The 13864-nt window shown below is 49.4% G+C and overlaps 2 protein-coding genes across 2 annotated transcripts; both read left to right on the plus strand.

The window, feature by feature from the left end:
• The first annotated feature begins 6374 nt into the window (after positions 1-6374).
• On the plus strand, positions 6375-7308 carry LOC123152683 (early nodulin-93). Its single transcript, XM_044572179.1, has 3 exons — positions 6375-6649; positions 6768-6829; positions 6914-7308. The coding sequence occupies exons 1-3, from the start codon at positions 6586-6588 to the stop codon at positions 7097-7099; spliced, it is 312 nt and encodes a 103-aa protein (XP_044428114.1). The 5' UTR covers positions 6375-6585; the 3' UTR covers positions 7100-7308.
• A 3593-nt stretch (positions 7309-10901) lies between these two features.
• Positions 10902-11773, plus strand: LOC123150465 (early nodulin-93). The gene is made up of 3 exons (XM_044570314.1): positions 10902-11063; positions 11189-11250; positions 11353-11773. The coding sequence occupies exons 1-3, from the start codon at positions 11000-11002 to the stop codon at positions 11536-11538; spliced, it is 312 nt and encodes a 103-aa protein (XP_044426249.1). The 5' UTR covers positions 10902-10999; the 3' UTR covers positions 11539-11773.
• Positions 11774-13864: the final 2091 nt, after the last annotated feature.

Genomic DNA, 13864 nt, shown 5'->3' on the forward strand with positions numbered 1-13864 from the left:
GGATGTACAGACGCCACACAGGTTACATGCATGGATCGATCGCTGCGGCCGAGGGCATCTCGAGCCGCGCTCCCAACAGGCCCTCAGGCCATTTTTTTGGCGCTGGCATTAAAAAAATGGTTCAGTCGCGTCCACAAGACGCCGAAAATCGTCGTTTCAAACCTTTTTTCCGCCCAGCGGTCACAGGCCAAACCCGGCGCGCTGGGGAGCAGTTGGGGACTCCGGCGCTAAGGAAAAGCATGCCTGGCCCACACCGATAGGGAAAAAGTCAAGGTTTTCTTCCCCCGACTCGCCTCGCACCCCCCGCGCCCTCGGCCACCACTAGCTATATCCCGGCGACGGCCGCCGCCCTACTCCGCTAGATAGCCATTCCCCACCGGAAAATAGCAGCGCTTCGTCGCGGCAGCCCTTCCCACAGCAGCTGGGCGTTTCCGGCCTCCGTTTCCGGCCGCGGAGGCGCGGTTTAGCCGCGGGTACACGCCCACCGAGCGCAAGGTGTTCGCGTTTTGCCTGACTCGGCGATGGACTCGGATGACGAGGAAGAGCTCGCCGCGCTGCTGGAGGAGGAAGCCGCGGCCGACGTCCAGGAAGAAGAGCATCTCATGGTGCTCGCCGCCCTCGCCCAGCTGCTGGCGAGCAATGAAAAGCCGCGGCGAGGTGGCTCGGCGCCGGGGCGGGTGAAAGCAAAGAACCGGCATCGTCTCGAAGGCTACTGCATGCTCTACTCCGACTACTTCGCCAATGCTCCACTTTATGGCGAGAAAACATTTCGGCGCCGTTATCGGATGAGCCGAAAGCTCTTCCTCAGGATTGTGAATTTTATCCGGAAGTTCGACAACTACTTCAAGTGCAAGATGGATTGCACTGGCGCTCTTGGATTCACCTTCATCCAGAAGTGCACGACAGCGATGAGGATGCTTGCATATGGAGCTCCCAGTGATTCACTCGATGACTATGGGCGCATGGCCGAGTCCACCAGCATAGAGTGTTTCTACAAGTTCTGTCGGGCAGTGGTGGCAGTGTTTGGGCCACAATACTTGAGAACACCCAATGCGGAAGACACTGCTCGGATCCTAGCCCAGAATGCAGCAAGAGGATTTCCTGGAATGCTTGGAAGTATCGACTGCATGCATTGGAAATGAAAGAATTGCCCATTTGGTTGGCAGGGGATGTACAAAGACGCCAAAGGCGGTTGCAGTGTGGTGCTTGAGGCGGTAGCCACACAGGATCTCTGGATTTGACACTTCTTCTTTGGTATGCCAGGAACTCACAATGACATCAACGTGTTGCAGTGCTCCCCTATTTTTGTCAAGCTCGTTGAGGGCCATTCTCCTCCGGTGAACTTCGAGATCAATGGGCACCAATACAACAAGGGGTACTACCTAGCAGATGGCATCTATCCGAGATGGTCGACATTTGTGAAGACGATCTCAAACCCTGCGGCAGGAGGCAAGAACGCCTGGTTTGCGAAAGTTCAGAAGGCTTGCAGGAAGGATGTCGAGCGGGCATTTGGTGTGCTCCAATCTCGATTGGCTGTTGTTCGGTACCCCGCTCAGACCTGGTCCAAAGATCAAATGTGGGAGATTATGACTTGCTGTGTCATCTTGCACAACGTGATCATCGAGAGCGAGCAAGAAGACCCAGTGTTTGACACTGAACCATACTACAGGCAGGGTCCTCTAACCGAAGTTGATCACCATCTACCGGCAACTTGGACTGCCTATCTCAGTATGCGTCAGAAGATCCGAGACCCACAAGTGCATCATCAACTGCAGAAAGATCTGATTGAGCACCTATGAAGGCTCAAGGGGGACGCCGTGTGATGAAATACGAGTTTTTATTTGTTGAACTATATAATTTGTATTGAACTATTTGTTGTTGTATTATTTTGTTGAAGTATTTGATTTTTCTGTGATGAAATATGTGATAAGAAATAATTGTGTTGATAATTGAACGCCGAGACATGGCGAAACCACGCCGAATATGGGCCTATTCTCACCCATATGGGCCCTTTATTCGCCGAAATTGGGCTGCAAAGTGAATCAATTTCGGCGCCTGGGCGAGCTGGGGGCGACGGCTGGGCGCAAAACCGCCCCAGCGCCGATTGTATCGCCGGCTCACCCCCAGGGGGCGATTTTTATGCGTCCTGGGGGGCCAATGGCTGGAGATGCCCTGAGGCCGGGCAGCCCCTTCACTGTTCTGTTCAGTCAGTTGTCCGTCTTTCTTTTTTCTTTTATTTTTTTTCGGAAAAACTTCGAGTCTATTTATCTTTAATCATGATAGTATAACGAACATTAAAAAATAAAAAAAAATACATCAAGACCATAGACCACCTAGCGACAACTACAAGCATCAGAGTCAGCCGAAGGCACGCCTCTATCATCACCTGTCTTTCTTTTTTTTAGAATTAAGTTGGAAACGGACGCCTACGTCTACATGTGTTTTTTCCGCGGAAGTATGTACTTCCTCTGCACCATGACGTATGTCGTTTTAGCAGTTCACTACGGAGAGAGTATGTACCAATGTATGCATAAAGCTACCACAAATTTGGTTCGCTATTAAAAAAAAGGTAACTATTTGTGTGCGGTGCACCGGTTGAATTTTCGGCTGGTCTCGTGCCACGCTGGCGTTGTGCGTCCACCAAACCGTGCCCCCGCATGTATATCTTATCTTCTCTACCTTTTTCATCCCCTACCTCCCGGTCGCCGTTCTTCACCTCCCCAGTCGCTCTACGCTGCCGCTCTCGTCCTCTCTGCAACCCCTCCTTCCCCTCCCGCAAGCCCCCGCTACCACCGCCGGCGTTTCGCTGCCGTGGCACCGCTGTGCCTGTAACTGCTCACCAGAGTACGAGACCTCCCTATCTTCGTTCTTCTCCTCCCCACTCCCCCCGCACTGCCGCTCTCATTCTCTCCTCAACCTTTCCTTCCCCTCCCGCAAGCCCTCGCTGCCACCGCCGGCGTTCGCTGCCGTGGCACCGCTGCAACTGCTCGCCGGAGTACGAGCAGTTTGATGTGCTGTACAAGGTGGGCTGCAACCAGATTTGGTGGAGCTGCAAGCAGCAAAGGCAAGTGGTGGAAACGGCGACGGACTCCGCTGCTAGCGGTCGACGCCTAGCTGGACCGGCGAAGTCCATGCTACATACAGCAAGACGGTGAGCACGACCTCGTGCACGACAGGGCATGGGATTTTGCTGCAACTGTGCAGCGGAAGAGCTGGCATGGGCGAACCATTTTGCTACCACCCACCCCCCAAAATCTACTACCATGGTGATTTTTGCTGGAACCGGTGAACCATTTTGCTACATCCGGTTTTGGTTTTTGTTATTACCAGTGTTTTTGTGGATTTTTGCTACATCCATCTCCATGACATTGTCTATTTTTCCAATCGATTTTTGCTACAACCATGCTTTAATTTTGCTGGAACCAGACCATGTTTTTGCTACCACCCACCCACCAAAAAATCTACGACCACGGTGATTTTTGTTGCATTTGTGTTTTTTTCTGGAACCATAAACTGATTTTGCTGGATCCATGTAATTTTTTTGTGACAAGCATATCAATGTTTTTGCTGAAACCATCTCATTTTTTTGCTGGAAACACACAATTTTTTTGCTGGAACCATAATCTAATTTTGCTGGATCCATAATCTGATTTTTGCTGGAAAAGCTTCAACCGTCTGTGAAAAGCTTCAACCTTGGAAAAAGCTTCAATGGCCATGGAAAGGAGAGGTTCATTGTGTTTTTTTGCTGGAACCATGATCTGATTTTGCTGGATTCATGTAATTTTTTTGTGACAAGTATATCAATGTTTTTGCTGAAACCATCTCATTTTTTGCTAGAAACACACAATTTTTTTTGCTGGAACCATAATCTAATTTTGCTGGATCCATAATCTGATTTTGCTGGAAAAGTTTCAACCGTCTGTGAAAAGCTTCAATCTTGGAAAAAGCTTCAATGGCCATGGAAAGGAGAGCTTCAATTCGGCATGGCTGTCGACGGCATGGGCGGTGCTGCATCGCCACCAAGCTACATCCATCGCCACGTGGAGCTGCAACCAGAGGGTGTAGCTATTGCATGAGTGGAGCCAGGAACAAGGGTGGCGGCCGGCGACGAGGACGCCGCGGTGGTGCTTCAAGTTTGGCGGCGGCGCTGCAATTTTTATCGCAGGGGGGGTGGGAGGGGGCGAGGACGACTGCGAGGAGGACGAAGCTGGGGTCAGATCTGACGATTTTAATCGCGCGTATCAGGCGGACAGGGCTCGACCGGCCCAACCGTTCCGCCGGTGCGCCGGCGCCTAGTGTCACCCTTAAAAAAACCCAAACAACTGATCCATTAAGTTTTAAGCGGAATTATGACAGCTCGGATTCACTCGTCAGGTTGACTCTGTTAGCTTTGACCATTAATCGGTTATGACAGGTGGGCCTCACATATTTTTAAAATGCAATCAGGCCCATACAAAAAAGCAATCAAGTCCCCGGATTTTTATTAAAGCAATCAGGTCCCCATGAAAAAAGTATAAAAAGCAACCGAGTCCCCGCAGATGAGCTTGTCGCCGGAGTCGACCAAGGGACCCATGGGCATGGCTAGGAAGAGAAGATATGGAGAGAAGATAAAGAATAAGAAGAAGAAGGAGGAGGAGGAGAAAGAAGAAGAAAGAGCTGACATGTAGGTCCCGCATGTCAGTTGACGGTTAAATAAATAGTCAACAGACGATGTAGTTAGGAGCAGGCCCGACCTGTCATAATCCGGATCAATTTTAAACAACGTGGTCATTTGGGTTCTTCAAAATAGCAAACCAAAATTGTGGTAGCTTTTTAAAAAAAATTAAGAAAACAAATAGTTTTTTTTGTAACCCTAGCCCATAAGAGCATCTACAGCCGGACTTGGCAAATCCGACTCTTCAAACGCCCGCGGATGCGTCCGCGGACAGTGACCGATCATGCCTCAAAAGATGCATTATGCATTCCACATCCGGATACCTCAAATCCATATTATTACATGCAAATCAGCAATCTTTGAGCGAAGCTTCGTCCGGTTCCGCTCTGCTCGTCCGCCTCCGCCGTGGCCATGTCTGGCGGCCGGCTGCGTCCATCGGAGTGTTGGTCCAGTCGCCGGCAGGGTACAGTAGGGCATGGGACACGGGCCGGCTCATGGGACTCAAGGCACTGTCGTCTCCCATCCCCTACTCTTCCTCGTCGGAGCTCAGAACCCGAACGGTGCCGATGGACGTCAGATCGAGGATGGGCCCGTCTTGGGAGGAGCCAGCTACATTCACCATGACGTGGTTGCGGCCTCCGGACTGGTGCACCGTACGAGGTGCCGGAGAATGTGACTCCGCCTCGCCAACGTCCACCGCCGTGAGCGTTGCCGCCGTGTCCCGTGCCCGCAGCCGCGCCATGTTTGCATCGGACAATGCCACGATGCGTCCATGGTCTTGGCGCGCCAACGGAAGGGTTGCGGGTCCGCCACCGCGTTCGGACGCCAGACGGACCGCACCGTGTCGGCGAGGCAGCGACGACTGTCCTAGCGCCGGATCCATGCGTCATTTGGGCGGACGCAATGGATTCCCGGCGAAAGGAGTCCGCCCGCTGTCGTGCACAGGCCTCTCATATCCGTCCCATATTTGGGCTGGATATAAGGGGTGCCGGTCAGTCCGGACGTTTGAGACGCCCGTCCATGTCAAAAGTTTGCGACCGAACACCGAGCGGCCCACTTGGACGTACAAGACCTTTTCCAATGCAAAGGTGCTTAGAGAATGTGCTAAGTACATTAAATAGCTTAGCAATTCAACTTCCCAATACATAGACGCTTGACTTGTTGCTAAACTCACTTTATTTAATGATTTAGCACCTAAAATCTTTTATGCATTGGTCATATTTTTTTATTCAAGTGGTTTGCCTAGGTTCACGTGTTTGGCATTGGTTCTTTCTGAGGTCACCAAAGTGTTCTCTCTCCTTCTTAATTACTATGTCATGTCATTTTTTGCTTAGGTGGCATGCTTAGCACCTAAGACGGGTTTGAGACACCCGGCATTAGATGCTTTAATGTGGTATTTTTATTTTATTTTTGCTATTTGCTCGCTTTATCCCCGCTTTCCCCCTCTTATTCGCTTTATCCCCACTAGTAGTTTCCCGGCAGGGAACGACGGCAGCTAAAGTACCGAGCCGCTCCCGGAGTTTGCCGGACCGACGCGGCCGGGTTGGCGGAAAACTGGGGGCGCCAAAACGGAGGGCACACCGCACTCCACTCGTGCACATGCTCCTCCTAGTGTGCACGCTCCCTGCTCTGCCAACCCCGATGGATCGATGCCCCCTCTTATCCAGTTGCAGTGGAGCTGAGTGCACGTGAGATGGTTTTACATTATACGACCAACGACAACGAGGCACGGGCGGCGCCACCTGTGCTCTGCCGCAGCGCCGACCCACCCTGCCCGCCCGCCCGCCCGCCGGTATATAAATCCGGCGGGAGCACATCTCCGACCCATCTCACTCACTCGCACTGACACAGCCACACTGCTGCTGATACTTCACTGCTACTGCCAGTTCCCTTCCCTCGGATCTCGTGCCACCAGTCTCTCGCCGGCGAAGATGTCTACGGTGACCCGCGCCCACCTCGACCAGAGGCTCGCCGCCGCCAAACGCTGCTCCAGAGGTAACCAAGAATAGATATGGTGTCCCGCCGGTCCTCCAGGACGGTTCAGGCACATTGCAGCTTTGTGTACTGTCTCTGCTGAAACTTGGTAGTGAGTAACATGCCTTCGTAACTGCAGAGGCAGCCATGGCGGGAGCCAAGGCCGCGGCCGTCGCCACCGTCGCCGCCGCAGTCCCCACCGTGAGTACACGTTTCTTGCAAGCATCCGCAAGATCCAACAATCATGCATCTCACCGTCTTCCTCTTCCGTGCCTTTGTCTGCAGCTGGCAAGCGTGAGGATGCTGCCGTGGGCGAGGGCGCACCTCAACCCGACCGGGCAGGCGCTCATCATCTCCACCATCGCCGGGATGGCCTACTTCATCGTCGCCGACAAGACCATCCTATCCATGGCCAGGAAGCACTCCTTCGACGACGCGCCGGACCACCTCAAGAACACCTCCTTCAACTAATTAGACTACAATAGTAGATCCATTAGTAGTGCGCAGCGACGGCCTGAAAGATAGTATAATGTTCAGCACCTATCTGATATCAGGCCAAGTTCGCAGACAGTGAGTGGTGTAGTACTGCGCTTCTCTGCCGCTCTGCGTGCAAGCACTTGTCTGATGATGTATCCAGCCAGTAATCTTGAATTAATAATAACCTGCATCTGTACAACTCAGTTCACCTGCCATCACCCATCTTACATTTTCTTGTTGGTGGTTATCGTCTGAAATGTGCCACTGGCAGAGCAATACCCAACATCGCGCATGCGGGATCCCCGGAGAGGGCTGCCAGAGGTTAGTAATGAACAAGATGACATGGGATGAATCAAAAACTCCATCAATCAGATTCAGTATAAAATATTGAAATTACTACTCCATCAATCAAATTCAGTAATGAACAGAAACTGTAAGCAGGAGGAAGTGGAGCAAATGTCACCTGCGATTTATCCTTATATCAAACTGTGAATTTTTAATCTCAAACTCTGGTGGTCGCACAAGCCAAAATATGTAGCTCTCCTTATGCGTTACCATCATGAGGAGAATAAGAGAAACCACCAATACCTGTCAGAGTTAGAGTAAAGTTAATTCTTGGTTTGATTGATTTACTTTTCTAGATGAGACATAGTTAATTCTTGTTTGGACGAGAGCTAGCTGCAATGGATTGTCGCTTAATATTATCTCTAAAAGTTAACATTTGTATGCTGTTACAACTATGGAATGATTAAATTAAAGCTATATTCTGTAATTGCATAGTATTCATTCGTTCGGAAATACTTGACGTTGATTTAGTACAGGTTGTGCAAGATTACCTATGAATTTTAAACTCCTATTCCAAAAATAGTAAATCTACTTCGTCGATGCTACTCCCTCTGTCCCGAATTAATTGTTCTAAAACGGATATAAATGGATGTATATGTATCTAGATACATCCATTTATACGACAAAAAATTCAAAACGATGGGAGTATTACTTAAGGAAAGCTACTCTCTCTCTCTCTCTCTCTCTTACAAAATCAAGAAACTCTATTGTCCCAAAAATATATTTTCCATAAAAAAACACTTGCTCTTCACAATTACTCCCTCCGTCCCATAATATAAGAACGTTTTTTAGAATTTTCGTCAAAAAGAACCACCTGCCCAGTGAAATTGTCAAAAAAGACCGCCTACGAGCGAAAATGTCAAAAAGGACCACCTGCACCGTGGCGGCAGGTGCGCCAGCCGACACGTGGCACCTGCCGCCACGGGATCTGGCGGCAGCACCTGCCGCAACTGGCTCGACCGGCAGCCTCAGCTGCACAGAATTTCGGTCGATGGCACACACAAGAACGGAACGGGCTGGCGATGTGGCACCTGCCGCCACGCTCCCTGGCGGCAGCTTGTGCTGCTTTTCACGCCAAACGGCACGTCCGTTGGTTCTTAGTGTGGCAGACGCATTGCTGGCCGTGGTGCCTCTGTCGTTTTGTTTTCTGTGCACCCATCTCTCTCTCGTTGCCCTGTGCTATGTGGAGTCATCTGGATTAATCCTAAATACAGGACTGACCGACTGAGGTGTTTAGTCTAACTCAATCAACAGAAAAGGCATCTGGCCAGTGCATCTCGACTAGCAAAGCGTCTGCCACCTATGGCCCAACAGAAAAGCAGCACAGGCTGCTGCCAGAGAGCGGGGCGGCAGGTGCCATGTCGCCAGCCCGTTCCGTTTTCGCATGCGTCGTCGGTCAAAATTCTGTGCAGCTGAGGCTGCCGCCTAAGCCGGTGGCGGCAGGTGCTGCCGCCGGATCCTGTGGCGGCAGGTGCCACGTGTCGGCTGGCGCACCTGCCGCCACGGTGTAGGTGGTCTTTTTTGACATTTTTGTCCATGGGTGGTCTTTTTTGACATTTTCACTGGTCAAGGGGTCCTTTTTGTCAAAAATTCCGTTTTTTACACTAGTGTAGTGTCAAAAACACTCTTATATTATGGGACGGAGAGAGTACATCTAAGTTACCTCAAGACGGCATCACAAAATACAATAAACAAGATGTTTCGCATATAGATTTTTAAAAATAAATAAATAAACCTACCATACACGCAACTACACCCACGTGGAAAAACCAAAAACACAAAAATGCTTTCTCCACCTCACAACTAGAGTGGAAGAAAACACCTTCTCTCTTGACATATGACCATGCGACAATCATCACCCCACCTATGAATATCATCATCAAAATGTATACTCGACACGGCAAAAATATATATATGACCCACCGGGGTAGATGGTATGACATTTTGGAACAAGTATTAGCAAAACCTGTTTTAAGAGGATTTTTAGGAAAACTAGTTCTAAATTGTTGCTATGTTAAAGCTGATTTATAGGATACCTTGTTTGGACTTGAAAAGTTCAGATAGTACTGATGTAAATCGATTTTCGTCTCTGAGTTCCTTTCGTCCGTGATCTCTCTTCCTCGACGAGCACACATGCATGCACGTGAACTCCATGGTACTAAAATGCGGCAAGCACGGTGATGCTCTTGAGCACGCGTTATCTCTTTTATGGTGTGGCTGCAATAGCATTAGCAACACATACAGCGAGGGCTCGCCAAAGGCGGATGTGGCGACGGCGACCATGGGCAAGGCCCGGCAGCGGTGGCCATGGAGAGGGTTGACGACCATGGCCGAGGGCCTGCAGTGCGGAGGGCAGAAGCGGCAACAGCGACTATGGCCGAGGGCCGGCAGCGACGGAGAGCGGAAGAGGCAACAACGACTATAAGTACTGCCCAAATCGTCTAACACCACAGTCGGCTCTCACGGCGTCTCAGGCCGTCACGTACACACAATAAATATCCCCTGAACCACCACAGCTAATACTGCATACGTCCCACATCCCGAGCCAAACGAACGCACGACGATACAGAGAGTGCGCGAGCTCGTCCACGCCAAGCAATCTTCGTTAGCAATATAAGTTAATTTATTCGGAAGCAGCGATTCGGTGCCCAACCTCTTCTACAGCCGCAATGAATAAAGAATACAAAACAAATAGTAGAAAATTCAAAAAATCTATTTTTTTTTATTTTTGCATCGTGGATAATTTGGTATTGTAAATTTAGGCTCTGTAAAAAGTTTACCGTTTATGTATTTGTTCTGACCCATTTTCCTTTTTTGCTGATAGCTACTCATAAGGCCAAATAGTATGAAATTTGGGGAGCACCGCACACACCAAATTATGTACCATGATTTTTTTGGGGGATTTTTATGGTTTTTTCTTGACCGGGTGCACGTGATTCTTGGCTCACAAATCGATATTTGAATTTATCCCGGCTTTTCTCTCTTTTCCTTGGCGGGCTGGTGGCGAAGTGTCCACAGGGGTAAACCGAATAGTACTAGCACTAGCAGTCTTTTTTTTTGAGAAAAGAAAACCACTAGCAGTCTCGCGGCGAAAAGTAGCGAACCTCTCGCGGAGTTTGCCGGGTTGGCGGAAAACTGGGAGCGCCAAAACGGAGGGCACACTGCACTCGCCCACATGCTCTTCTTGGTGTAGTGTTATCCTACGCACGCTCCCTGCCTCCTCTTATCCAGTTGCAGTGGAGTGCAGTGCACGTGAGATGGCTTTTATACTGTGACCAACGAGCGGCGCCACCTGTGCTCTGCCCGCCCGCCGGTATAGCCAGCTCGCCTGAACCACCGCCCAGAAGGCCAAAACCACGGTCTCGCTTGCCCTCCCACCGTATCAAATCGTCTTCTTGCGCGCACGCCGGTTGCCGGTTTCCTGCAACCTATATAAATCCGGCCAGACCACATTTCCTATCCATCTCACTCACACTGTCACACTGTCTCACTACTACTGCTGATACTTCACTGCTACTACCAGTTCACTTCCTTGGGATCTCGGCCAACATGTCGACGGTGACCCGCGCCTACCTCGACCAGAGGCTCGCCGCCGCCAACCGCTGCTCCAGAGGTACTAACCAACGACGACTGGTTCCGGCCTCAGCCCAGCACTGCTCGTATATCCAATTCATTGCAGCTTATGTGTCTGCTGAAACTGATCTTGATTAACATTCCTATGTTGATCCGAAACTGCAGAGGCTGCCATGGCCGGAGCCAAGGCCGCGGCAGTCGCCGCCGTCGCTGCCGCAGTCCCCACCGTAAGTACACGTTTCTCGGCTGGCGCCGCTATCTTGCAAGCATCCCCAAGATACAACAATCATGCATCTCACTGTCTTCTTCCCCCGTGCCTTTCTCTGCAGCTAGCGAGCGTGAGGATGCTGCCGTGGGCGAGGGCGCACCTCAACCCGACCGGGCAGGCGCTCATCATCTCCACCGTCGCCGGGATGGCCTACTTCATCGTCGCCGACAAGACCATCCTCTCCATGGCCAGAAAGCACTCCTTCGAGGACGCGCCGGACCACCTCAAGAACACCTCCTTCAACTAATTAGGCTATAATCTGCACGCCGGCCTGGAAGTATTATAATGTTCAGCACTTATTCGAGATCAGGCGAGCCTTGCAGACAGTCAGTGGTGTAGTATTGCGCTTCGCTGCGTGCAACTTATCTGATGAAGTAATCATCATGTATCCAGCCAGTAATCTTGAATTAATAATGACTTGTATTTGTACAACTCAGGTTTACCCACCATCATCCCATCTTACATTTCCTTGTTTTTGGTTATCTTTTGACATGTGGCGAGTGGCAGATCCTGCACAAGACCGAAATAACACCGCATTCTTCGACCCCCTATACCCACTTGTTTAATCTTTTGATAAGTTTTAATAGATGGCGTGGCAAATATGGAACGTATTTATAAAGAAAAAAGGAAAATAATCCTCAGAGCACATGTGCATTTTTTTGCGGGTAGAGCACATGTGCATTTCAACAAAGGACAGAACGACAATCCCTCTTGTGCCTGAAGCAGAGGTCATGTACCTCCACTCCCACCCCCACACCTTAGAATAAGGGTTTGCGCATAAGACAAAAAATGTTTGAGGGAATATTGGTTCGGGTTGAAAATAGTCCTAATAAAGCAGTCGTGCGCCAACGACCCTATCCTAGTTTAGAACTCTCTTCACTTTGACCAAATCTTTGAAGTTCAGAATGTGCTCCAGTTCCATCTCCAATTCCTCCTGGATGTTGATCATCATCATCAACTTGGCATCTTCGTCGTCCGATTTCGATGAGTCGATGAACTCTTTTTGAATGAATTCATCAAGCTCCTATTCTTTATACTCCTCATCCGACGAACCAATCGTTTTGCTAAAAAAACACTGCTCGAACATTATTGAACACATGGAGGGCAAGATGTATGACGAGAGGAGCAAGACATACTGCGGTGACGAGAATGGCGGGGAGGAGTTTTGTGGCAGTGATGCTGGCGCCTTGGGGTCAGGACAAAGGTGAAGCTAGGGAACAGTCGTAGCGGACGAAGGAGAAAAGAGGAGAGGAAAAGGGCAGGTCCGGCTAGGTCAAGGTGATTTCATGAAATTTATGGTGGGTCATGTCTGTCGGATCCAACATAGTGGGCACGTCCGAGTCTTCCCATACCCTTTCTAGATATGGGCTAGATATGAGGGATGCCGGTCGGCCGGGACGCATAGGACCGATTTGAGGGAGCCGACTGGTTTGCTATTTCTTGTGAAGTCAATGACTGAATGGCCCGCCCAGACACACAATGCCAACATAAAGTGTCCGGTCGTAGATGCTCTAACATTCAACGCTAAGGTCTTGCATTTGCTGAGGTGCGCAAAGACGACCACTGCGATGCTAGCGAATTCCCAACTAAAATGAGTATAGCACAAATAAATTTAATTTGAAAATTTCGAAGGTGTCCAGTTGGTATTGTCGGTAAATGTGTTTCCTCCCACTCTTGGTATTTTTTGGGTATTGCCAAAAACTTGGTGAGGGTCGAGATTCGCAACAACGGGAGATGTACGGTAGTTGTGCAAGCGTTGACCGGGCTAGATAGTGAAAACCTTTACTTTATTTCAACAGGTGATCAACTTTATACTCCCTCCGTTTCATTTTAGTCTGCATATTAGTTTTGTTTAAAGTCAAACTCTTCGAAGTTTGATAAAGTTTACATAAAATATTATTGATATTCACAATACAAATACAATATCATTAGATACATTGTGGAGTATATTTTCATATGATATTTTTTTGATATTGTAGATCTTTATAATTTTTGATATAAGTATGGTAAACTTGACTTTGAAGAAATCTAATACTCCCTCCGTCACGGTTTAGAAGGCACAGTTAAATTTGCATGCGTTTTCACAATAGACAAGGTTTAGGGCGCATTGCATTTATTTTAGTAGCTAATTAGTACTCCGTATACTATTTCTATATGCATGCGTAGTGTGAATGCTATTTTTTAGCCTATCTCACAACCAATAGATAACCACCTAGGTCCCAGAGAATTTCTAAGCGTACCTTCTAAACCGTGACGGAGGAAGTACGCGAAGTAAAAAGAACCTCTATCTCAAAAAAACAACAACCACTATCTCAAAAAAAAAGTAAAAAAAACCTGAGGGAGTATTTCCCGGCAACAAAAAAGAAACAATGAATTTGCAGCGGACCGCTCGCGGAATTGGATTGCGGCCGGGTTGGCGGAAAACTGGGAGCGCCCAGACAGATAGCCAACAGAACAGAGGGCACACTCACTCACACGCTCCTTCTCCTATGAGGCTATGATGCAGCACCTACGCACGCACGAACAGGAACACGCTCCCTGCCAACCCCGATCGATCCTGTCCATGGCCATTT

The sequence above is a fragment of the Triticum aestivum genome, chromosome 7A, assembly GCF_018294505.1.
Source record: "Triticum aestivum cultivar Chinese Spring chromosome 7A, IWGSC CS RefSeq v2.1, whole genome shotgun sequence".
In the NCBI taxonomy this organism is placed as follows: Eukaryota; Viridiplantae; Streptophyta; class Magnoliopsida; order Poales; family Poaceae; genus Triticum; species Triticum aestivum.